This window comes from Panulirus ornatus, chromosome 12 (genome assembly GCF_036320965.1).
Source record: "Panulirus ornatus isolate Po-2019 chromosome 12, ASM3632096v1, whole genome shotgun sequence".
In the NCBI taxonomy this organism is placed as follows: Eukaryota; Metazoa; Arthropoda; class Malacostraca; order Decapoda; family Palinuridae; genus Panulirus; species Panulirus ornatus.
This window is the reverse complement of record NC_092235.1, coordinates 38,533,365-38,558,416: the sequence shown is the minus strand read 5'-3', so window position 1 is coordinate 38,558,416 and position 25,052 is coordinate 38,533,365. Positions and strand designations below refer to the sequence as shown.

General features: G+C 40.1%; 1 protein-coding gene across 2 annotated transcripts in view; it reads left to right on the top strand.

Moving 5' to 3' along the window:
- The window catches only part of LOC139752021 (plasma membrane calcium-transporting ATPase 3-like), a 393,564-nt gene that overhangs the window by 329,946 nt on the left and 38,566 nt on the right, over positions 1 to 25,052 (top strand). For both annotated transcript variants that reach the window (XM_071667801.1, XM_071667800.1), the window contains exons 12-20: positions 422 to 757; positions 1,231 to 1,393; positions 5,894 to 5,995; positions 6,490 to 6,669; positions 7,458 to 7,652; positions 9,460 to 9,666; positions 11,763 to 11,961; positions 14,569 to 14,780; positions 15,939 to 16,090. In XM_071667801.1, the coding sequence (XP_071523902.1) occupies positions 422 to 757; positions 1,231 to 1,393; positions 5,894 to 5,995; positions 6,490 to 6,669; positions 7,458 to 7,652; positions 9,460 to 9,666; positions 11,763 to 11,961; positions 14,569 to 14,780; positions 15,939 to 16,090 (1,746 nt within the window). The remainder of the gene's footprint in view (positions 1 to 421; positions 758 to 1,230; positions 1,394 to 5,893; positions 5,996 to 6,489; positions 6,670 to 7,457; positions 7,653 to 9,459; positions 9,667 to 11,762; positions 11,962 to 14,568; positions 14,781 to 15,938; positions 16,091 to 25,052) is intronic.

Genomic DNA, 25,052 nt, shown 5'->3' with positions numbered 1-25,052 from the left:
GATATATATACCACTATATACCACTATATCACTGGAATCTCCTAGAAAGTTCTATATCAGCTATTCAGCACTGAATCTATCTGAAATAATCTGTTAGATAGATTACAAAATATCGCTGTCTTGATCACAAAAGCAAAGTTTCATGGAAATCAGAGCAATTTTCTATACTTATTAGATATAATCAATCAAAAAATCGCACTTATTACCCAGGAACAGTAAAAAAGTAAAAATTTGTTACACATTGTAATAGATGATACAATCAACCACAGCATAACTTGAAATTCGAGGGGAACTGGATAGGGTATTTTGGGGAAAAATCAATAAATTTTGTATTGTCTTTAAGAGGTATTTACAGTCCTCCAAACCAGACTGCCAAGTTAGCAAACCCGATGGTGCATGCAATCTTCCTCTGGGCCAACAGATCACTGCCGAAGTACGATTCACTGCCGACGAGTCTGGCGGAGTTGACAGTGCTTGCCATCAGCATCAACACCAACTACACTTCCAAGATCGTCCCATCTGATACTCCCGGGGAACTACCGAAGCAAATCGGCAACAAGACGGAATGTGCGCTGCTGGGCTTTGTGGTCGACCTGGGCCGTAGTTACCAAGTCATCAGGGACCAGTACCCAGAGGAAAAGTTCGTGAAGGTGTACACCTTCAACTCCGCCAGAAAATCCATGTCAACTGTCGTGCCCTTCGGTGTTGGGGGCTTCAGGGTGTTTACAAAGGGCGCCTCAGAAATCGTCGTCAAAAAGTAAGATCAGAGTAGAGTAAACCATGTAAATGTCAAACGCTTTATGATTAGGTCATAAAACTTCAAGAAGAGGAGCAAGTTTATATTTATCATACTTAGTCATACAAAATTTCTATAAGCTAAAATTTCATTATTATACTGAATTGTCTGTCGTATTTTAGCAAGAGACTCCTTCCATTAGGTTTACAACATGCTGTGATGCGATTACAGGAATGAACAATAAATATCGACCAGTCTGAAAAAGCATAGATATGCCTGAATTTCAAAAGCAGAGGTCACAGTTTATCACATATAAGTTCGCACTTTAAGGCTTTAGACACATGAACTGTTATATGTAAAACTGGACTCAGATGTCGAAATTCATCCAACATAATTCTTTCATACATTATTAGATACTGTTGCTTGTCCACGTATATCTGTCAAAAGTTCGTCCTCCAAAAAATATCTCACACCTTCAAATAACATTTCCTCAGATGTGCCTTCGTACTGAACGACAAAGGTGAGGTTGAGAAACTAAGCGAAGATGACCAGAAAAAGCTGGAGGTGGAGGTGATCGACAAGTTGGCCTCAGAGGGACTCAGGACCATTGGCCTCGCTTACAGGGAGTTTGTACCTTTCGACGCCCACACACACCAAGTGAGGTCATCTCCCACTAAGATCACTGACATCATAACAAACTATTTCGAAATATATATATATATATATATATATATATATATATATATATATATATATATATATATATATATATATATATATATATATATATATATATATATATATATATATATATATATATATATATATACATACACATTTATTTTGCTTTGTCGCTGTCTCCCGCGTTAGCGAGGTAGCGCAAGGAAACAGACGAAAGGACGGCCCAAACCGCCCACATACACATGTATATACATACACGTCCACACGCGGAAATATACATACCTATACATCTCAATGTACACATATATATACACACAGAGACATATACATATATACACATGTACATAATTCATACTGTCTGCCTTTATTTGTTCCCATCGCCACCTCGCCAAACATGGAATAACAACACCCTCCCCCCTCATGTGTTCAAGGTAGCGCTAGGAAACGACACCAAAGGCCCCATTCATTCACACTCAGTCTCTAGCTGTCATGTAATAATGCACCGAAACCACAGCTCCCTTTCCACATCCAGGCCCCACACTACTTTCCATGGTTTACCCCAGACGCTTCACATGCCCTGGTTCAATCCATTGACAGCAGGTCGACCCCAGTATACCTCATCGTTCCAATTCACTCTATTCTTTGCACTCCTTTCACCCTCCTGCATGTTCAAGCGCCAATCACACAAAATCTTTTCCACTCCATCTTTCCACCTCCAATTTGGTCTCCCACTTCTCCTCGTTCCCTCCACCTCTGACACATGTATCCTCTTGGCCAATCTTTCCTCAATCATTCTCTCCATGTTACCAAACGATTTCAAAACACCCTCTTCTGCTCTCTCAACCACACTCTTTTTATTTCCACACATCTCTCTTACCCTTACATTACGAACTCGATCAAACCACCTCACACCACATATTGTCCTCAAACATCTCATTTCCAGCACATCCACCCTCCTGCGCACAACTCTATCCATAGCCCACGCCTCGCAACCATACAACATTGTTGGAACCACTATTCCTTCAAACATACCCATTTTTGCTTTCCGAGATAATGTTCTCGACTTCCAAACATTCTTCAAGGCTCCCAGAATTATCGCCCCCTCCCCCACCCTATGATTCACTTCCGCTTCCATGGTTCCCTCCGCTGCCAGATCCACTCCCAGATATCTAAAACACTTTACCTCCTCCAGTTTTTCTCCATTCAAAATTACCTCCCATTTGACTTGACCCTCAACCCTACTGTACCTAATAACCTTGCTCTTATTCTCATTTACTCTTAACTTTCTTCTTTCACACACTTTATCAAACTCAGTCACCAGCTTGTGCAGTTTCTTACATGAATCAGCCACCAGCGATGTATCATCAGCGAACAACAACTGACTCACTTCCCAAGCTCTCTCATCCACAACAGACTGCATACGTGCCCCTCTTTCCATAACTCTTGCATTCACCTCCCTAACAACCCCATCCACAAACATATCAAACAACCCTGCCGCAAACCTACATTCACTGAGAACCAATCACTTTCCTCTCTTCCTACACGTACACATGCCTTACATCCTCGATAAAAACTTTTCACTGCTTCTAACAACTTGCCTCCCACACCATATATTCTTAGTACCTTCCACAGAGCATCTCTATCAACTCTATCATATGCCTTCTCCAGATCCATAAATGCTACATACAAATCCATTTGTTTTTCTAAGTATTTCTCACATACATTCTTCAAAGCAAACACCTGATCCACACATCCTCTACCACTTCTGAAACCACACTGCTCTTCCCCAATCTGATGCTCTGTACATGCATTCACCCTCTCAATCAATACCCTCCCATATAATTTACCAGGAATACTCAACAAACTTATACCTCTGTAATTTGAGCACTCAATGGCAATATGCAAGCATTCCGCCAATCCTCAGGCACCTCACCATGAATCATACATACATTAAATAACCTTACCAACCAGTCAACCATACAGTCATCCCCTTTTTTAATAAATTCCACTGCAATGCCATCCAAACCTGCTGCCTTGCCGGCTTTCATCTTCCGTAAAGCTTTTACTACCTCTTCTCTATTTACCAAATCATTTTCCCTAACCCTCTCACTTTGCACACCACCTCGACCAAAACACCCTATATCTGCCACTCTATCATCAAACACATTCAACAAACCTTCAAAATACTCACTCCATCTCCTTCTCACATCACCACTACTTGTTATCACTTCCCCATTAGCCCCCTTCACTGAAAGTCCCATTTGCTCCCTTGTCTTACGCACTTTATTTACCTCCTTCCAAAACATCTTTTTATTCTCCCTGAAATTTAATGATACTCTCTCAACCCAACTCTCATTTGCCCTCTTTTTCACCTCTTGCACCTTTCTCTTGACCTCCTGCCTCTTTCTTTTATACCTCTCCCACTCATTTGCATATTTTCCCTGCAAAACTGCCTCTCTCTTCTCTTTCACTAATAATCTTACTTCTTCATCCCACCACTCACTACCTTTTCTAATCAACCCACCTCCCACGCTTCTCATGCCACAAGCATCTTTTGCGCAAGCCATCACTGCTTCCCTGAATACATCCCATTCCTCCCCCACTCCCCTTACCTCCTTTGTTCTCACCTTTTTCCATTCTGTACTCAGTCTCTCCTGGTACGTCCTCACACAAGTCTCCTTCCCAAGCTCACTTACGCTCACGACTCTCTTCACTCCAACATTCTCTCTCTTTTCTTAAAACCCCCCACAAATCTTCACCTTCGCCTCCACAAGATAATGATCAGACATCCCTCCAGTTGCACCTCTCAGCACATTAATATCCAAAAGTCTCTCTTTCGTGCGTCTATCAATTAACATGTAATCCAATAACGCTCTCTGGCCATCTCTCCTACTTACATACGTATACTTATGTATATCTCACTTTTTAAACCAGGTATTCCCAATCACCAATCCTTTTTCAGCACATAAATCTACAAGCTCTTCACCATTTCCATTTACAACACTGAACACTCCATGTATACCAATTATTCCCTCACCTGCCACATTACTCACCTTTGCATTCAAATCACCCATCACTATAACCCGGTCTTGTGCATCAAAACCACTAACACATTCATTCAGCTGCTCCCAAAACACTTGCCTCTCATGGTCTTTCTTCTCATGCCCAGGTGCATATGCACCAATAATCACCCATCTCTCTCCATCAACTTTCAGTTTTACCCATATCAATCTAGAATTTACTTTCTTACACTCTATCATATACTCCCACAACTCCTGATTCAGGAGTAGTGCTACTCCTTCCCTTGCTCTTGTCCTCTCACTATCCCCTGACTTTACTCCCAAGACATTCCCAAACCACTCTTCCCCTTTACCCTTGAGCTTCGTTTCACTCAGAGCCAAAACATCCAGGTTCCTTTCCTCAAACATACTACTTATCTCTCCTTTTTTCTCATCTTGGTTACATCCACACACATTTAGACACCCCAGTCTAAGCCTTCGAGGAGGATGAGCACTCCTCGCGTGAGTACTTCTTCTGTTTCCCCCTTTAGAAAGTTAAAATACAAGGAGGGGAGGGTTTCCGGCCCCCCGCTCCCGTCCCCTTTAGTCGCCTTCTACGACACGTGAGGAATGCGTGGGAAGTATTCTTTCTCCCCTATCCCCAGGGATAAATATATATATATATATATATATATATATATATATATATATATATATATATATATATATATATATATATATATATATATATATATATATTTTTTATATATATATATTTTATATATATATATATATATATATATTTACTTATATTTACTTATATTCATATATGTGTGTGTGTATGTGTGTGTGTGTGTGTGTGTGTGTGGGTGTGTGTTTGTGTGTGTGTGTGCATTTGATGTAGTCTTTGGTCCTTGAGTAGAACTCCAACTTAGTAAAGAAAAATCTCGAGCAGTGAGAATCCACCTGCTCAAGATTACACCGCACGTTAAAAGTCGGCTTTGGACTGCTGTATCACTGGAGGTACCATCTTTTCAAAGGAGTCCACATTTTCTTGCCACTTAAGTAGTGCAACCTTGGGTTGCATGAGCCTTTAGAAAGGTTTTGGGTAACACCAGAAATCTTCCATAGAAATAGGTCTTGGGATAATTATACATATATATAGTCACACTGACATCGGCAAGATTTCCAATCATGGGCTATGTGTTCAGTGTGTAAGTGGGAGAGCTTCACAAAATGGGTCTTATCGCATTTTAGATTAATGTAAAAGATATTATTGTTAAAACCTTTTAAGTCACTTCTAAGACTCAAAAGGTCTTGCTTGAAGTAAAGAGAGATTAAAACTGAAAACCTTCCCTTTCTTAGTAGGCATTACATCATATTTTCTTTATATTACACGTTTTTCATCAGTTGGATAGGTAAGCGAGCAAATTTGTTTATTAAAGAGTTTTTGTTCCCTTCTTACACTTCTCAACAGACAGAGATCACTGAGGCGCCGCAGTGGGAAGACGAACACACCATTGTCTCTAACCTGACGCTGTTGGCCATCTTGGGCGTGGAGGACCCCGTCAGACCCGAGGTAAGCCTACTGCATGGACCAAGTGGCTGGGGTAACAGGGGAGAGGTGAAGCTGGGATGCACTGGCGAGAGACATAAGTGAGTAAGTGTTTGGTGTGAACGAGGAAAGTTAACTTGAAACATTATGGTGGAAGACATTTGTGGCTGGGAAAGGGAGGTACGTAACTGAGGTGGGTGGCGAAGGTAGCCGGGGATGACTGAGATGTGATGATGGTTAAAAAGCGTAGGGAAGGTGGCAAGGGGCGACTTGGATGGTTAGGAAAACTAATGGTTGAGAAAAAAAAGTGGTAGCAGGTGTGTGTGGGATGTCTGGGATGCCCACAGAAGCTGGAAACGTGGTGGAAGACGTCCATTATCGAGCAGAGCTTATCCATTGCAGCATATAGCCATGGGAGTTACAGTCGCGCCCCTTTGCGACGGTAACGATGAATTCTTGAGACAAGACATGACAACCTACAAGTTTTAATGTATCACTGGTATTTGTGTGGACACCAGGTGCCAGAGGCCATCGGTGTGTGTCAACGTGCAGGTGTGACGGTGAGGATGGTCACGGGAGACAACATCAACACCGCCAGGTCCATAGCCACCAAGTGTGGCATCCTCAAGCCCGGCGACGACGGCCTCGTCCTCGACAGTAAACAGTTTAATGCGAGAATCCACGATGAAGAAGACAATGTGAGCCACCACTAGGGTGATCTATCTGGTTATATGCTATTAAACTAGAGTAGGTGTGCTTAAATCAATGACTTGCTATCTGGTTATATGCTATTAAACTAGAGTAGGTGTGCTTAAATCAATGACTTGCTGTCGGATATTACTAGTTATACAACTCCTGGTTATGTAGCCTTGAATGCATCATAAAACTCATTGCTTTGTTCAGTATGAAGATGATCCATTTAGCTATGTTCAGGAGGACGTTCAGTTGTCCCTCATTAGTAGAAACGTAACTATAACTTAAGTACTGTGCTTATTATCTAGGCTCTAAGATATATGAATATTTTCCTGTCTTGTATGGATGATAACAAAGCCCGAGATGGGTGTCTTCAGACTTTCCTCATAATTTTTGTTCTTTGCCGTCATTGACGCATACACTGAAGGTTTGTAAATATTCTGAAACTCCAGAGATGGAGATAAGATCATATATCAAGCTCAGGAGTGCAGTTATCATTTGGACGACAAGAGACAGATTAAAGCAGTGTTATGTCAAATAATGTAAAAGTTTCTTTTGTCTATCTTGTTTGTACTTGATTCCCTATACGTTATGATATTGAGCTAGATTTGCTAAATGCCAGTAATTACTTGAGATGCTTTTTATATTTTGGGGAAGCTGTGTCTACTGGGCCGTATGCTTTCCTGCACAATTCATGTTAGATGAGCACAGTGACTAATCAGTCGATATATCAATCGATCCAGTACCAAACTGTAGTAACCTTATATGACTATCTTTTCACGATGGCGATCAGGTGTCCCAGGAGCTCTTCGACCAGATGTGGCCTCGGCTGCGGGTGTTAGCGCGGTCCTCACCGCAGGACAAGTACGTGTTGGTGAGGGGCATCATCAACTCCCGGACTGGGGACACCAGGCAGGTGGTGGCCGTCACGGGCGACGGCACCAACGATGGCCCCGCCCTCAAGATGGCAGACGTCGGCTTCGCTATGGTCAGCTGGTCACTGTGGTGTTACAGAGTTGCATCATTAGCATGGAGTGTGTGGGAAAATATCTGACTTACTAATGAAACTGTCTGGTGTTGCGAAAATTGTTTTGATTACAGGGACCAAAATTGTAGGACGATACCTGTAAGATACACAGTCATTACTGTAGATACCCATTTGAATTAAGAAAATGAAGTTTTCGTCCAACATTGAGTACCATGCATTCTGATGTATATCACAGTTGGTAGATCTACATGCACGGCCGGCCTGTACACGTCCAGAAAGGCCGTACACATCCAGCATGATCGCACACATCCAGAATGAACGTACACATCCAGAATGAACGTACACATCCAGAATGAACGTACACATCCAGAATGAACGTTCACATATATTCACTTTGTAGTAAACTTTTCATTCCCAATTTACTTTCACTTCAAGACAGCTTAAAGCTAACGCTGTACTGCTCTTCTACGTACTAATTGAAGTTTTTACGCTTGATGTATGACGATAGGTCGTCCCTACCCTAAGTTATGTCGTATAAACAGAAAGAAAGACGAGAATTTGACATTTAGATGCAGTTTTTTGTTTGTTTGTTTGTTTCTGTTTCGTATAGTACATGTATGATCCATGAACGTCCATAGGCGTGTAAGACCAGTAATATCACGCTCTTATGAAGATTCTAGTAACTGTGAGCCATGAACTTGTATATAAAGGTATGTTATGCCTCAGGCAAAAGCGTGAGTAGCTTTGAATTTTGATTGAATATGATTATCTTATTCTGTAATGGCTATACCTGTAATGGAATCATGAATCAACAGATGTAGAGAGTTATTCAATGATAAGAATTTCATTACCTAGATATCGTGAACCATTATATTCATACCATTCTGTAACTAAGATGTTAGTAATTGGGAATAATGAACACAGGAACCCCAAGTTTCTCGAGGGAACTTCCAATAAAGAGGCAAAGATCTGAGGCATCTGAACCAGATATTCATTAGCAGTGAGGAAGACCTTACGTGGTGACAGAGACTCACCCCACACAGCTGCCACTGTGGCCATGTACAGTCTGATTCTACTTTTCTTTCCTGTACCGTTACTGTGTAAATCAATAGAGGTGGCAGCGCGTTCATGGAGGTAATACTAAACAATTCTTAAAATCAGAGGGAAGTGCTATGATACAAAAATTTAGGTACATGTTATGGAAAGCGTTAGAATAGGAGGCAGATGAGGGAGTGAATGCCAAAAAGGATATGAAAATACAAGTAAAGGAAGGGATAAAGTTGACATGGGAATAGAACTACTTTTCATACCCAGCCATATATATTTACTCTTTGATTTCTGGCATTTTATATAGTAATGCGCGGTGATCATCAATAGATACAATAGATGTTTACCTGTTGATACCGTAGAATACTTAAAACATAATTACAAGCTGTTTGTATCTTGTTACTGAGGTTTGGTTGGCTAAACATTCCAAATTCTTGTATTCACATGCAACTAACATCATAATCTTATCTGTATATCATACACGTATGTACTGTGTACTGTGCATTTTAATTTCCAACTGTCAATTCCTTTATAGAGGTAGACTATCATGGCCACAGGCTGATTAATCGACGACTAAAAACTTGTTAGAAAGTAAAAGATGTACAGATGGACGTTGAAGGCAGTCCATGACAACATGCCATTTTCTTAACTTGTCTTTCTTTTCACCTCCTCATCCCGACCTTTATGTACATTCTAAGTACTTTTTATTCCTTGATTTCAATAAGACCAGTTCACACTTCGCGATTCCTTCTATTTACAGGGCATCACCGGCACTGACGTAGCTAAGGAGGCTTGTGATATTGTTCTGACGGACGACAACTTTACGTCCATCGTGAAGGCGGTCATGTGGGGGAGGAATGTGTACGATTCCATTGCCAAGTTCCTGCAGTTCCAGCTGACGGTGAACGTGGTGGCTGTCACCATCGCCTTCGTCAGCATCTGCATCATCAGTGACACGCCTCTGAAAGTAAGGAAAGACAGGAAATATTCATAAAGCTATCAATCTACCCAAAGGCCACACTCACACGACAGTGTGGATCAGGCGAGTAGGCACGTCAAAATAGAAATGTTTCCGTTTTCATCAATATCTTTTACTTATTTCTGTTCAGCAATGTCGAAGGAAAATGTCATGAGAGAAAGAAAACTGTCAACCTCGATATAGATCTCGATATTTTTAAGGCAAGTAAAAAGATCAGCTACAATGATGTAGAACAGACAGTTTCATCAACAATTTTTGAGAAAAATCTATGATTTGCAAGGAACTGTTTTCTTTTCTCACTCAGACTTTGACTTAAAAAAGGGTAAGACAGTCATCACAAATTTTTCATCGTAGATGTATAGGGTTATGTCGGGATGTAGTTTTGCGTCAAATGTCATGAACATTGGTTGAAGTATTGCCAATGATGGTGTAAGAATCTGTGCTGTTTGGTGAACTTTGATTCTTAAAGAAAGTCCAGAGTGGTTAAACCACAACTTTGATATGCGCATAATGTGGAGCATATATAAGAACATCTTAATGCTATATATCACGGACAGCACCTGAATTATAGCCAAGTAATGGGCCACATTCCTCCCAAAAGTCTTCAGTGATAGAACTAACATCTGGCGAGACTCAAGTTCCAAAATGTTTCCCATAGTTTCCCCTGACCGTCCAGGTGATAAGGGAATAAACATTCATCAATATCTTTGGGGGAGAATCCATCTGGCCGTCTAGAGATGAGTGTGGCGGACATTTTAGAGCTTCAGTCTCGGCGTCCAAGTGGTTGTTTGATTCGTCATATTGGTTCCGAGCGCCTGCTGCGACCTCTCTACGGACAGAGACATTCTCAAGTCACATTACTCAAGTCACATATCTAGTGTATGGTTTGTGCGGTGCTTGAGGAAACGTATCAGTGTGTAATATTTCAGTTAATCGAAATTGTAAGGAACGGCAGCCCAAACGTACATCTCTGGTTGTTCGACTTTGAACTCATACAGTTCTTTAAGAATAAATAAAAGAATGAAAATATGAAAATGTAAAACGTACTGAACCAGATACCTGCCTTTAAATCTTATAGCAACCAATCCAAAAACCAAGAAAAGGTGCTGTGCTGATGATTTCATGATGAAGCATTGCAAAAGCAAAATGTTTCCTTCCTATGGAAGGGGACATGATAACTCTATACACTACACATCTTTTCACAGCACTTCCGTAATATGGCCAAATCATATTGCCCTGAATTTTCTAATGACCCCAGCTCTGCTTTGACATCTACCCTTGACCTTTACCCTTAATATTATAATCATGTCCAAATATATAGCTGAAGTTCTCCGACCCCTTAGCGTGTTAACGCTCGTTCTGTAATTACCTATTGGTACTGTACTGGGAGGGAGTCTCATGCTAGTGGGGCACCATCTCTTGAACATCTATTCTTTCATACAACTTCTTACATGTAAGTATGTTGTCATCTTATTCCATTCATCCATCATTCATGTACTACATCTTCGCCTTACGGGACCTCCGCTCTGATATGCCATAGATTTACCGCAGCTCCTGCTCTACCCTGTTCTTGCACTTGGTTTACCCTGACGTTTGCCTTAGACTGGATTTCAAATTCAGCCTCTACCCTGCTCTGTCCGGGACTTTGTTTTTGAATGTTCCCCTTCCCTAGTGTTACCCTGTCCGGACATACGCCCTGCCCTGACCTAGCTTCTGCAGTAATTTCCCTAGACCTGATCCTGGCCTTACATTAGCCGCTTTCTTACTCTGCTCGGCCTTGTGGAGTCCTCCTACACTGAGGCCATCCTGCCCAGACCCCTGCTCTGATCCTTGCCATAATCTGACTGTGATCCTTACTCGTATCCTTGCCATAACCTCTGCCTCTAACCCCTCGCAGCGGTAACCCGTCCTGTGAACGTTTCCTTCTCTCCTGTTATCACGTCTTTAACAAATCACTACTTCCTATATCATGACCCTTTAACTAACCTCTTTCTTCAGCCTTAAACCCTACTCAGAACCCTTTCTTGCCTCCTGTCATGTTTTTCATCTGTCTTGCCCTGACCTTTGCGATGTCTTTGTTGCAGACGGTGCAGATGCTGTGGGTGAACTTGATTATGGACACACTGGCGTCTTTGGCTCTGGCCACAGAGGCACCATCGGAAGCTCTCCTCAAGCGGCAGCCTTATGGACGGACCATGCCCCTCATCTCACCCATCATGTTGAGGAACATCCTGGGCCAAGCGTTCTTCATGGTGGCAGCTATTTTCCTCCTCCTTTTCTTCGGTAAGGCTTGTTAAATTAACAAATCTTGATAGTCACGTTGGAGAGGCTTGCTGAATGGTGATCTAAGCTAGCAAGGCTAATTGTTTGTGAAGGTTAGGCCAGTGAGTCCCTGTGAGTGGAATGGTCTGGCTGGTAAACCTTGCTACGTGTATAAACAGGCTGGTGAGGTTTCCTTAGGTGGAATAGCCAGGGCGGTAAGGTTTCCTTAGGGGGTGTAACCAGTGTGGTGAGGCTTCCTTGGGTGGTATAGCCAGGGTGATGAGGTATTCTGAGGTGGATTATCCAGGCGGGTGAGGTATGCGAAGGTGGCATTGCAAAACTGGTCAGGGATGGTCATACAAAGTAATGTCATGATCTGCTTCAAATCGTTCTGAATGCAGACGAGACCACAGTATTGGTGAGGTGTAAATCTAGTCCTTCCTGGTCTAGTTAAGAATAGTGGTGTTCTTTCTCTGGTTATAGAAAATGTCCGTTAACTACTGAGTACGTGTTACAAGCAGCTTTCGAATAATTAGTTCATGTTCAGATCGAGCAACGTAAGAAAATTAAGAGAAGTCTACGATAGAAAGCAGAACTTCTGCAGATGTGACGTGGTAGCTAGAGATGGTCACAAAGGGTGGTCTTAGCTCAGCAGCGTCATAGTGTAGACTTATCCCATAGGAGAGGCTAACATCTGCCTTGAGATGCTCAATAAATCTAGACATACTAGAGAGGTTATCCTGAAGCATAACCCATTCTCCTTCCCATTTCTCAGTGAAGGTGTCATACTTCTGATATCTTCAAAGAAGAAAAGCATAAGTCTTGCAGCGTTTTGGCCAAAGATAAGAAAAAGCTATGGGTACTGCCTCGTCCATATTGGTACAAATGACCATTAAGTACTGCTACGTTACAGAGAAGTTCAAGCACTATTTGTTATATTTCTGAAGAGAGAGTCCTCACTCCTAGTGAGCAAGGATTCCTGTTACGATTTATAAGCATCAAGTGCTGTTTGATCTACTGTACCTTACCAACGCACCCTACCAAAGGTGTATGAACTATCAGCAACGTACATTTTTGTCGTATATAGAGTCATAAGAAACTCCCATTTCATTTGAGCAATACGTTCAAGCTGGAGTAGCCATCATTGCGTTCATCTCTCCCAGTGATTTTGGCCTTCAACTCAGCGTTCTCGGTGTTGTTGTTTGGGATGAAATTCACTGACATTATTCACACAGAGCCTTGTGGTATGACCTTCAGCGTCATTTGTTTCATCACTTGTTTAGTTGTCTGCCAGTATGTTTGTATGACAACACCAACAAAAAGAAATTTAGGAATAGATTTAGTATAAAATTCCATATAAGTTTACCTCTAAGGTAATACTTCTAAACTAAAAGGTTCAAAGGTCAGATTCGAGGATTTGATTAGTTTTAAAAATGAAGCAGTGTCAGATTAAGCTAGGATGGTGTTGGCACAGTTATATACGATATCCCTGCCTTGGTGTCGCTCAAATTGAAGGTCCAAATCGGCAAGGTTGTGTCTCACGCTCAAGTATAAGCTAGGTCAAAAAAGCAGCGACAGTACATTAGTAGGAAAGAAAACATGGAAACCAACACACTTGCTGCAAATGAGTATTTTACCACCAGTTTGTTGCCTAGCCCACCTCCAGTTTCCACAAGTAGTAAATTTTGTTTTTATTTAATGTGAGCTTGGAGGTGCTTAGCTCATACTTTGGTAAAGTCAAAAAAGTGTTAATTGGAGTTGACATCATTAGGGATTTTATGGTTTCCGTTCTTAATTGTGAACACTCGCATTCTTACTGATATTGTTAAGTCTGTTTCTAATTTTTAATCCTATATTATTCATACACTACAAAAGGACATGTTTCTGCAAGAATCATCAGTCTAGCAATACCTTCAGATACATATATTCTTTAATAAAAGTTATAATAAAGGTGTGATTGACTCCAACATCTGAACTCATCACCATCAAAACTCACTCTCACATACACACCAACAGAAAAAGATATCATCCTACTACATGTGGGAAAATGAGGTGTATCACGTCCCTAAGACTTCTTATTAAACCATATAGTGTATCAAAGTTCTTCCCAATCCTCTATGGTTTTAGAGACTGATATTCACTTACTATTTGCGTCAACTGGGGAAATCTGCTCACTGTGGAGTGACTGTACGTTGCACAGTAAGGAGAACCCTCACTTGGTTATTGGAGATATGGGAGTTATTCTCTTGTTTGGTTCTACCGAGCTTAATGTGTATGTGTCTAGCATTGATTTCATATGGTTGTGTTTGATCATGCAAGAAAAAGTTTGTGACTGAGCTATTATGTTTGATGTTCAGATGCCAATTGATACATCTCTAATTGACCTAATTGGAAATGATTGTCTCCGTGTACGTAGTCTCGAGTTCTAGCTGTACATTTCAAAATGATTTTATACTTAATATCGTAGACTTCATTCTGTTACTAAGAGGTACCCTGAATGCATCCGACCTGACAGTCTTCAAAAGGATACATTAACACAATACATCATAGGAACACTGTACCCTCACAGCACTACGGTAACGTGCAGATTGGCAATACATGTCTCTGGTTATGAACATATTCTTACAGGTCATCTTCTGGTGGACATCAATGACGGACTTCGTGCCCAAATGGGCGACCCTCCCTCCCAACACTTTACTCTCATCTTCAACACCTTCGTAATGATGACGCTCTTTAATGAGGTCAACAGCCGGAAGATCCACGGAGAGCATAACGTTTTCGAAGGTATCACCAGCAATCCTCTCTTCTATTGCATCTGGGTCGTCACCTTCGCCGCACAGGTGGGCACGGACAGACTTACACACGTCATTGTTGAGGAAGGTGTAGGTAACAGCAACCACTAAACTGGTAGTGGTAGTGAGACGTTCAGTATGCATAGACAAATACTGTTTAACATACACATGAAACAGGCTTCATGAATTATAAGTGGAGAATTATTTTATCAGTGCTGAAATTTTTTTTCTCTGCTTCCCAGTTGTACTATCATATAACTATAGTCTCACCATGTGCAACAAATTTGTTTATCAGAAGTATTAGTAATCGTCTATGTAATCAAATAAAACATACATCTCACTTTTGAGAATCGAAATTCAAATGGTTCTGCTATATGACAGCTCTTGCTAAAACTCTCATGCTATGTATAGCTCACTGTTAACAGACTTACATTCTATACAGCCAGGTCTGGGTGTCCCTTGCTCGCACGTCAGCAACAGACTCCTGGTGCATTATCTTGACCTTAATAACAGAGAACATAACCAAATGCGATCCTCCTCAAGTTAGATCCTAACAGCTCCCATTACGCTTTCATTATCTTCCAAACACTGGGATTTAATGATCTCATCTTTACATCAGAAGCCCAGTTGAAAATCTCACCCTTATGTTAGCAGCCCGATCATCAACACGAATATCGGTACCATTTATGTCCTTAGTGCACTCAGTGTTAGCATCATGAAGACCCTCAATATGTTCAGCATGAAAGTTATCAGATACATCAACACCTTGAAACCTTCAACACGGGGATCAGTTACTCAAACTACTAGCATAACCATCAGCCCTAATAATGCTACAATCATCAGACAACATCTCATTAATGCCAATGCCAAAACACCATGAACATTAGTGACACCAGTTCAGCACCTCCATTACTACCAACAACACGAACAGTACCAGTGCCATGGACAGCTCTAGTACTACCAACAACATCATTAAGAATAACACAAGTATTTACAACACTCGATAGTAGCAACAGTAGAAACACCCACATCGCTGCCAACACCTGCAGCAGCATCAAGACAAAGATCATTAAACGTTTCATCGCAGCCAGTGCCGTCAGCACCACTGACAACACAAACACTACCCACAACCTTACAACTATAACTGTCAGTATCGTCAGCATTAACTCCATCTACGATCTCAGCAGCACTAGCATTTCTCTCCAGGTCTTGATAGTGCAATTTGGGGGCTACGCCTTCAACACAGCAGCGCTGAGCCTGGACCAGTGGCTGTGGTGTGTGTTCTTTGGGGTCATGACCTTGCTTTGGGGTCAGTTCATCACCACCATCTTCACCTTACTGTACAATAAAGGCATCAGGTGAGACGGGCAGCAGAAACAATCTTCTTGTTTTAAAAAGTTTGTTCTATTGGTTATAAAAGTGGAAAAATTAATCGAAAAATATATAAGGTCGGCCTTTGACAGTAACCATTGCCTTTCCAAAATGGGAGAGACCACAGGCCATCAGTCCTAGAGTCTGTGCTGGCTGTCTGGCAACTCTCCTTAGAGACCAGTGGAATGATTTTCATGAAACCTTGTGAGAATATCAACAGAAAGGGAAGATGTCGTCGTTGCAATACAAAGTAGATTGACTCATGGCAGACTGTGTACATCTTCGAGAACAGAAAGAGGTCTGCTTGGTTCAGACGCACATTGTTGGAACTTGGGTCTAAAATCACAGAACAAGGCAGGTCGGGGAAAAGGCAGAATAGAGTAGCACAGGATCAATTCCCAGGTAGAAGCAAGGAACAAGGCAGGTAAGCGACCAGGATGGGACAGTTCGAGTCGAGGTGCCAGTGCTGCAAATTTACATGCCAATGTATTAGGATTTTTGTGTTAAGGCTCAGAGTGTACGTGATAAAGTTGAGGATATATAGACGACTGTATTGGAAGAAAATTGATATAATTGGTATTTGGGAACGTTAGCTAGATATTAGAAATACAGATTTCCTCTCCGAAAATTGCATTTCTGGATGCACTATATACATACATATATATATATATATATATATATATATATATATATATATATATATATATATATATATATATATATATTTATATTTATATCGGAAAGGATCACAATTTTGGCGTGATCAACATATTCCTATGAGTCCACGGGGAAAATGAAGCACGATAAGTTCCCAAGTGCACTTTCGTGTAATAATCACATCATCAGGGGAGACACAAGAGAGAAATATAAGTCAGTTGATATACATCGAAGAGACGAATGGCGTTCTAGCTTCGTCTCTTCGATGTATATCAACTGACTTATATTTCTCTCTTGTGTCTTCCCTGATGATGTGATTATTACACGAAAGTGCACCTGGGAATTTATCGTGTTTCATTTTCCCCGTGGACTCATAGAAATATATGTATATATATATATATATATATATATATATATATATATATATATATATATATATATATATATATATATATATATATATATATATATATATATATATAATGGGTAATGGGGGAAATAAAATAGGCGGTAGTTTCTTCCTCGTTGTTAAATCTTATTAAGTCCTGTGCAGAAAAATGTTGTTGCTGTTGTAAAATCGACTTTATTTTAGTATAAATCAAAGATAAGTTTCGAATGAAAAAATAAGAGAAGGATTAGTTTATACGCACAGACACCAGAGGTAGACGAAAGACTATAGGCTAAAACACGAGAAAATAACAATGAAAGTGATTCGATTATTGTAGGATACTTTGACATACCATTATCTGAGTGGGGAAAATCCCTATCCAGTAGCTCGGGTCGCAGGCCATATGTGAATCTGCTTGACGTGCCCTAAAGCAATCAGCTGATAAACTTACGCGCGACGAGAATGTGTTAGAGTTAGTTCTAACCATAAAATGAAGATCTCGTTAACAATGATGAATCCGGAGATAAGTTTGGTGCAAGTGATCATTGGCGAATTACTTTTAACTCTCAAATTTGCTTGTAATGCTGATAATGAGAGTCGAGAAAAAATACTAGATTTTACTTGCAAATTTTACAGATCTTCACATTTCTCTGGACAGGCAAACTTTGGATGATACTATAGATAGAAATGATATGAACGTAGGTTGGGAGTGCTTTAGTAAAACGTTCAAAACAGTGGAAGGAATATTTATGCCAACATGTACCAGACGGTCTTTTTCCAATGTGAAGCCAAAATGGTGGAAAGATAACATAAAGGAGAGTCTGCCTTTCTCAGAAGCAGCACATAAGAAGCTCAAAGAGACCAATAACCAACTGAAATTGAAACTAAATGACTCATACGTCAAAGTAAACTTCAGAATAAAGCGTATGTTGCTGAATATAACAGAAGTCCTGAGTTTTATGGGTATTTTAGAAGGAAGAGAGTCATCACTCAGTCAACTGGTCCATTAATAACTGAAAATGGTGATATGGTTCACGACAACGAAGACAAAACAAAGATTTTGACTGATTTTTTTCGCATCTGTATTGACAGCTGAAGACACAGCTCCTCTTCCGAATCGAGTTCCAGTGCTGAGAGAGAACATTTTACAACACATGGATATAAGAGTAGAAAATATAATGTCAACACTAAATGAAATGAGAATAAGTAAAACATTAGGTCCAGATGACTTTTATTCGAGGACAATAAAGGAAAAGGACAAGTTCCAGAGATAATGAAAGCCTGCTAAAGTAACATCCATTTGCCCAAGTTACCAAGCACTACCGGGAAATTATCGCCCAATCAGCTTAACGCCTGAGGTTGGTAAACTTATGCAGACCATCGTTCAGGATAAGATTATAAACCATCTAGTGGACCATCATTTAGTAAACGCCTCTCGCCATAGTTTTTAATTAAATCGTTCATGTCGGACAATTCTACTTGATATCTTTAGTGACGCAATCATGTATGATGCAAGTAAAGCAGTTCATGTCATCTATCTAGACTTTCAAAAAGCTTCGAAAACATTCCACATCAAAGGGTACTAACCAAATTCAAGTCTCATGGTATACATGGGCTTGTACTTCGGTAGTTAGGAAACTGTTTAACCGACCGTAAACAAAGAGTTGTGATTAATGGTCAAGCCTCAAAATGGTTAGACGTGCGATACGATATTTATCTGGGAAATAAATCTACAACAGAACCTGAACGTCTTCAGCTTCAATCGGACATATAAAACAATACATTTGGCTCATAAGTAACCTTTGAATTTTGATATCGATAACTGCAAAGTTTGACATGTCGATAGTAAAAATGGAAAGGCAAGCTACAGCATGAATTCTGTTGAATTGCAAAAGGTAAATGAAGAATAAACAGTACACAAAAGCAGTTAAAAAGGTGAACAATATTCTTGGATTTATAGGTAGGGCTATCGAAGTTAAGTCCAGGGAAATTATCCTTAATCTTTACAAGTGACTCATGTGTCCCCATCTTGATTATCATGTTCAGTTTTGGTCATCTTACTGAAGAAAAGACATAGACAGAATGGAGAGAGTACAGAGACGAGCTGCCCAGATTATTCCCGCACTGAGAAACAAATCCTATCAGAGCCGACTAAACGACTTAAATCTATTTAGTTTAGAAAAGAGAAGGTTAGGCGGTGATCTGATACAGGCATTCATAAATTATCAAAGGCTTCGATAATCTCGATTGAACTACTTACATAGAGACATATTCATCTGACTTCAGTCGTAGTAATGGTAACAAACTTGTGGCCAAACGTTTTACCTCGAATAGGTGAAATCCTTTATTTTTCAACATGACTGTTCACATATGAAATGATTGACCAACTAGAGTGGTTGACAATAGTAATATGGATATGTCACAAAATGAACTAATGAATATCTCGCTTCACCTTCATGACTAATATTATTTGCGTCTCCTCAGCTACATGAAAAATTTAAAGTACTTTTCTATTCTTCATATGGTCGTATTTCTACTCTTACCACACTGATCTGTGATATCCATACCTCTCCCACTATCACAAACAGACTTGAAGGGGTCCAGTGGTCTGTTGCTGCTGGAATTCCTTTTGTATTCCTTTGTAAATAAAGTCTATAATCAGGTCATACTGATATTGGCACTTACTGATATCAATATTCATGTTCATCTCACACGTAGTATTTAGGATGAACTAAATATCCCCAGACAACCTCCTCCTACTAAACTGGTGGTAAGGCTAGAATTGATCATCTTTACCATAGTCAGTGTAGTAGGTAGTTCTCCACTGACAAGGGATCATGTCGATAGTCTAAGTAAGTGGGAGCAAATAATGGATTTCCTCCCAGATTAAGTATCTGACTGTCGAGGTGTTAGGTAAGACTAGAATATCAAGGTGCGTGACGTGGCAACAGTGAACAGGTTGCATCATCCACCAGGTGACATCAGAATATTAATACATCACAGTTAATATTTTCAAAATGCATTATCGGATCTGGCAACTAGTGCCCATTATCATCCAGGAAGTCATCACACAGTTTTGATAATGGCCTGGAATTAATTGCCCAGTCTGAAAATCAATGTTTTGGTTAACCATGTCACTGATCAAGCCCATTTATACTTTACTGTTGATACAGTTGCTCGATTTAGAATAAGATAATGACTGAAATGATACAGGCCGTCCGTAAATTCTTCCTAATTCAGTGCCACACACAGTACTGAACATGAAAAGACGATTTAAGGATGTCCTTTATGTACATCACATTCAAGAAATGTCATCCAAGAGTAGGCTTCATGTACCCTTAGATTAGTTTCCAATTTGAATCACCAAGGAATATATATATATATATATATATATATATATATATATATATATATATATATATATATATATATATCATACTTTGTCGCTGTCTCCCGCGTTTGCGAGGTAGCGCAAGGAAACACACGAAAGAAATGGCCCAACCCCCCCCCCATAAACATGTATATACATAGGTCCACACACGCAAATATACATACCTACACAGCTTTCCATGGTTTACCCCAGACGCTTCACACGCCTTGATTCAATCCACTGACAGCACGTCAACCCCGGTATACCACATCGCTCCAATTCACTCTATTCCTTGCCCTCCTTTCACCCTCCTGCATGTTCAGGCCCCGATCACACAAAATCTTTTTCACTCCATCTTTCCACCTCCAAATTGGTCTCCCTCTTCTCCTCGTTCCCTCCACCTCCGACACATATATCCTCTTGGTCAATCTTTCCTCACTCATTCTCTCCATGTGCCCAAACCACTTCAAAACACCCTCTTCTGCTCTCTCAACCACGCTCTTTTTATTTCCACACATCTCTCTTACCCTTACGTTACTCACTCGATCAAACCACCTCACACCACATATTGTCCTCAAACATCTCATTTCCAGCACATCCATCCTCCTGCGCACAACTCTATCCATAGCCCACGCCTCGCAACCATACAACATTGTTGGAACCACTATTCCTTCAAACATACCCATTTTTGCTTTCCGAGATAATGTTCTCGACTTCCACACATTCTTCAAGGCCCCCAGAATTTTCGCCCCCTCCCACACCCTATGATCCACTTCCGCTTCCATGGTTCCATCCGCTGCCAGATCCACTCCCAGATATCTAAAACACTTCACTTCCTCCAGTTTTTCTCCATTCAAACTCACCTCCCAATTGACTTGACCCTCAACCCTACTGTACCTAATAACCTTGCTCTTATTCACATTTACTCTTAACTTTCTTCTTCCACACACTTTACCAAACTCAGTCACCAGCTTCTGCAGTTTCTCACATGAATCAGCCACCAGCGCTGTATCATCAGCGAACAACAACTGACTCACTTCCCAAGCTCTCTCATCCCCAACAGACTTCATACTTGCCCCTCTTTCCAAAACTCTTGCATTTACCTCCCTAACAACCCCATCCATAAACAAATTAAACAACCATGGAGTCATCACACACCCCTGCCGCAAACCTACATTCACTGAGAACCAATCACTTTCCTCTCTTCCTACACGTACACATGCCTTACATCCTCGATAAAAACTTTTCACTGCTTCTAACAACTTTCCTCCCACACCATATATTCTTAATACCTTCCACAGAGCATCTCTATCAACTCTATCATATGCCTTCTCCAGATCCATAAATGCTACATACAAATCCATTTGCTTTTCTAAGTATTTCTCACATACATTCTTCAAAGCAAACACCTGATCCACACATCCTCTACCACTTCTGAAACCACACTGCTCTTCCCCGATCTGATGCTCTGTACATGCCTTCACCCTCTCAATCAATACCCTCCCATATAATTTACCAGGAATACTCAACAAACTTATACCTCTGTAATTTGAGCACTCACTCTTATCCCCTTTGCCTTTGTACAATGGCACTATGCACGCATTCCGCCAATCCTCTGGCACCTCACCATGAGTCATACATACATTAAATAACCTTACCAACCAGTCCACAATACAGTCACCCCCTTTTTTAATAAATTCCACTGCAATACCATCCAAACCTGCTGCCTTGCCGGCTTTCATCTTCCGCAAAGCTTTCACTACCTCTTCTCTGTTTACCAAATCATTTTCCCTAACCCTCTCACTTTGCACACCACCTCGACCAAAACACCCTATATCTGCCACTCTATCATCAAACACATTCAACAAACCTTTAAAATACTCACTCCACCATATATATATATATATATATATATATATATATATATATATATATATATATATATATATATATATATATATATAAACATATATAGATAGATAGATAGATAGATAGACAGATAGATAGATAGGTAGATAGATAGGTAGATAGATAGATAGCTTGATAGATAGGTAGATAGACAGAGAGAAAGAGAGACAGATATATATATATATATATATATATATATATATATATATATATATATATATATATATATATATATATATAGATAGATAGATAGATAGATAGATAGATAGATGTTATCAAATGGCATTAAGTTAAATGGCATTAATCAAGTTACTGAACGTGCTATAGCAGAACTTTCCTTTTTTGCATTTCTTTTTTATCTATTTTTGCTTTCAGGATATTTCCCAGTTTGCCTGAGCTTCTTTTTTGTCTCTTGATTTATATATAGTTTATGGTATCGCTACATGAGGACGTCTCTGATGGCGCATGTTCCAGCAGTATGCATGAGTGGCTTTTATATCCACTGGAGATAAGCTCTTAGTATTATGAACTGGTGGTGATTTACTGTCAAGTTATCTATAACATCATCAGGCGACTTCTAGCATTTTGTTTAAGGTCTGTAACTCTTTACGTGATCATTTATAGTGCCGGATGTTGTATCTTTTAGTTGGGAGTTGTGAATCTTTTGTGCTTGACGCTCCAGGTCTATGGTTGTGATTGTGAGACAACATTCTGGGTTGTTTTCCCTGAACCAGTATCTCCATAAACCTCAACACTTCATAGTTTCGACATGTACTGAGTTATCATGCAAGTTGTTGCAGAATAGTCAGTTTGAGGTGATAGGTTTTTATGTATGTCAAGAAAAAAACCTTACCTTTATAGAGACCTAACCACACAGAATGCAACTGGCTACTTCTTCCCATCCTACATATGTGGATACAACGATGCTCTTGCCTTATCATCTATATTTCGTCTTTCCCTCTTGTGATATCCTTTACACCATCAACTATCGAGGGTTTGGTCTGCATATGCTTAAGGAGTTTACATGAATCCTCGGTGTGTTATGTTCTTTATCAGGAGGGAGGTACGATGCTTTTACTGTTTCTTTGCATTTGTTTTTCTTATTTTCTTTCAATCAGCATGCTAACCCTAGTACAGTATTTATGCCTTGAAGGCTAGTGGTGTTGAGGGTGTAGTGACGATGATGTAGCGTAGTGTCGAGGATGTAGCAAATGTTGTACTGAAGAGGGCCTTGACCTGACACTTGAGGGTCATGTCAAAGACAGCTAATGTCAGGGGTATATTGAAAATAGGGTTGTAGTGAATATGAGGTTTTATAGAAGGGTGTTTTCTGCCCATACTATAGGTATGGAAGGAGCAATAAAGGTGCACCTGTCAGGAGTGAAGTAAAGAGGCATTTGTCGAGAATAGAGTGAAAATGGGGTTGTCGAAGATGCAGTGAATTTAGGATCGAGGGTAAAGTGAAGATGCGTTTGGTGGTGTCTCCCTCCGCGCTCAACATAATGGTGAGTAATAGTGTGGAGGGAGACATACTGCAGTTGTATACAATTGTGTGTTAGCGTTTCCAGTTTTCTTCTTTTCTTGATAAACCAGTTAATTAACCTTAGCTGGGGGTATAGGTTTGCCAACACCATGTGGGTTCATTATATATATATATATATATATATATATATATATATATATATATATATATATATATATATATATATATATATATATATTGATAATATGTCGATCACATTAGTCCGTGGTGGTGTTGTGAACGGGTAATCGCACCTCAGTAAGAGTCCAGATAAATTCTTTTCTTGAAGCTTTACAGAACAGCATATAAACAACTCACAAAATTTCAGCTCCCAACACAAGCACATAAACTTGTTCACCCTCATAATGCCATGCTGGAGGAGACAGTCCTGGTCGTTAAAGGGAAAGTAGGGTGATTGGCCTAGGTAATGAGATGCGTGGTCACCTACTCGCCACATGTCATTCTGTCTTGATGGTTTCTTCATGATGATCCCAAGATAAGCGTTAAAGTTACCTGGCAATAGGTTAAAGTTATTCAGATTAACAATCACGACAAATTCAGTGACATTACAAGTAGCATAATCTGACTACGGGTTGTTAAGGTCAACAAGATGAGCATTTTCTTGGCAATGCTTCTCAATAACATTATTGTGGTCACCTCTGCGTACTGAATCACTGTGCCAATAACATGTCTCGGTTTCTGTTCCATTGTCTAGCTAATATACACATCTTTACATGCTTTACATTTAACGGCGTGAACACTTCCAATTTTCTGATCGTTTGGCTTACTTTTATCAAGGTCTTACTGATAGTGTTGGTATATTGGATGGCAACATAAAAAACAGTGTTTTTTAGTTCCTATTTTAACATTAACCAAGTTAGGAGAATAGGGCAACAACAAACATTTAGAATAAACATCTATCCTGACTCTCAACTCTAGAGTCAACCAGTTGTTAAAGAAGCATCAGGACATTTTGAAGTCAGTAAGGGAGGGTAATCTCTCTTCATTATATGTATGGTCTCCCTAAAACCCACAAAGATGGGTAATACCATTCGAAGAATCTTCTCTGTTAATTCTTCTGGCTATGAATTACTGAAATGGTTA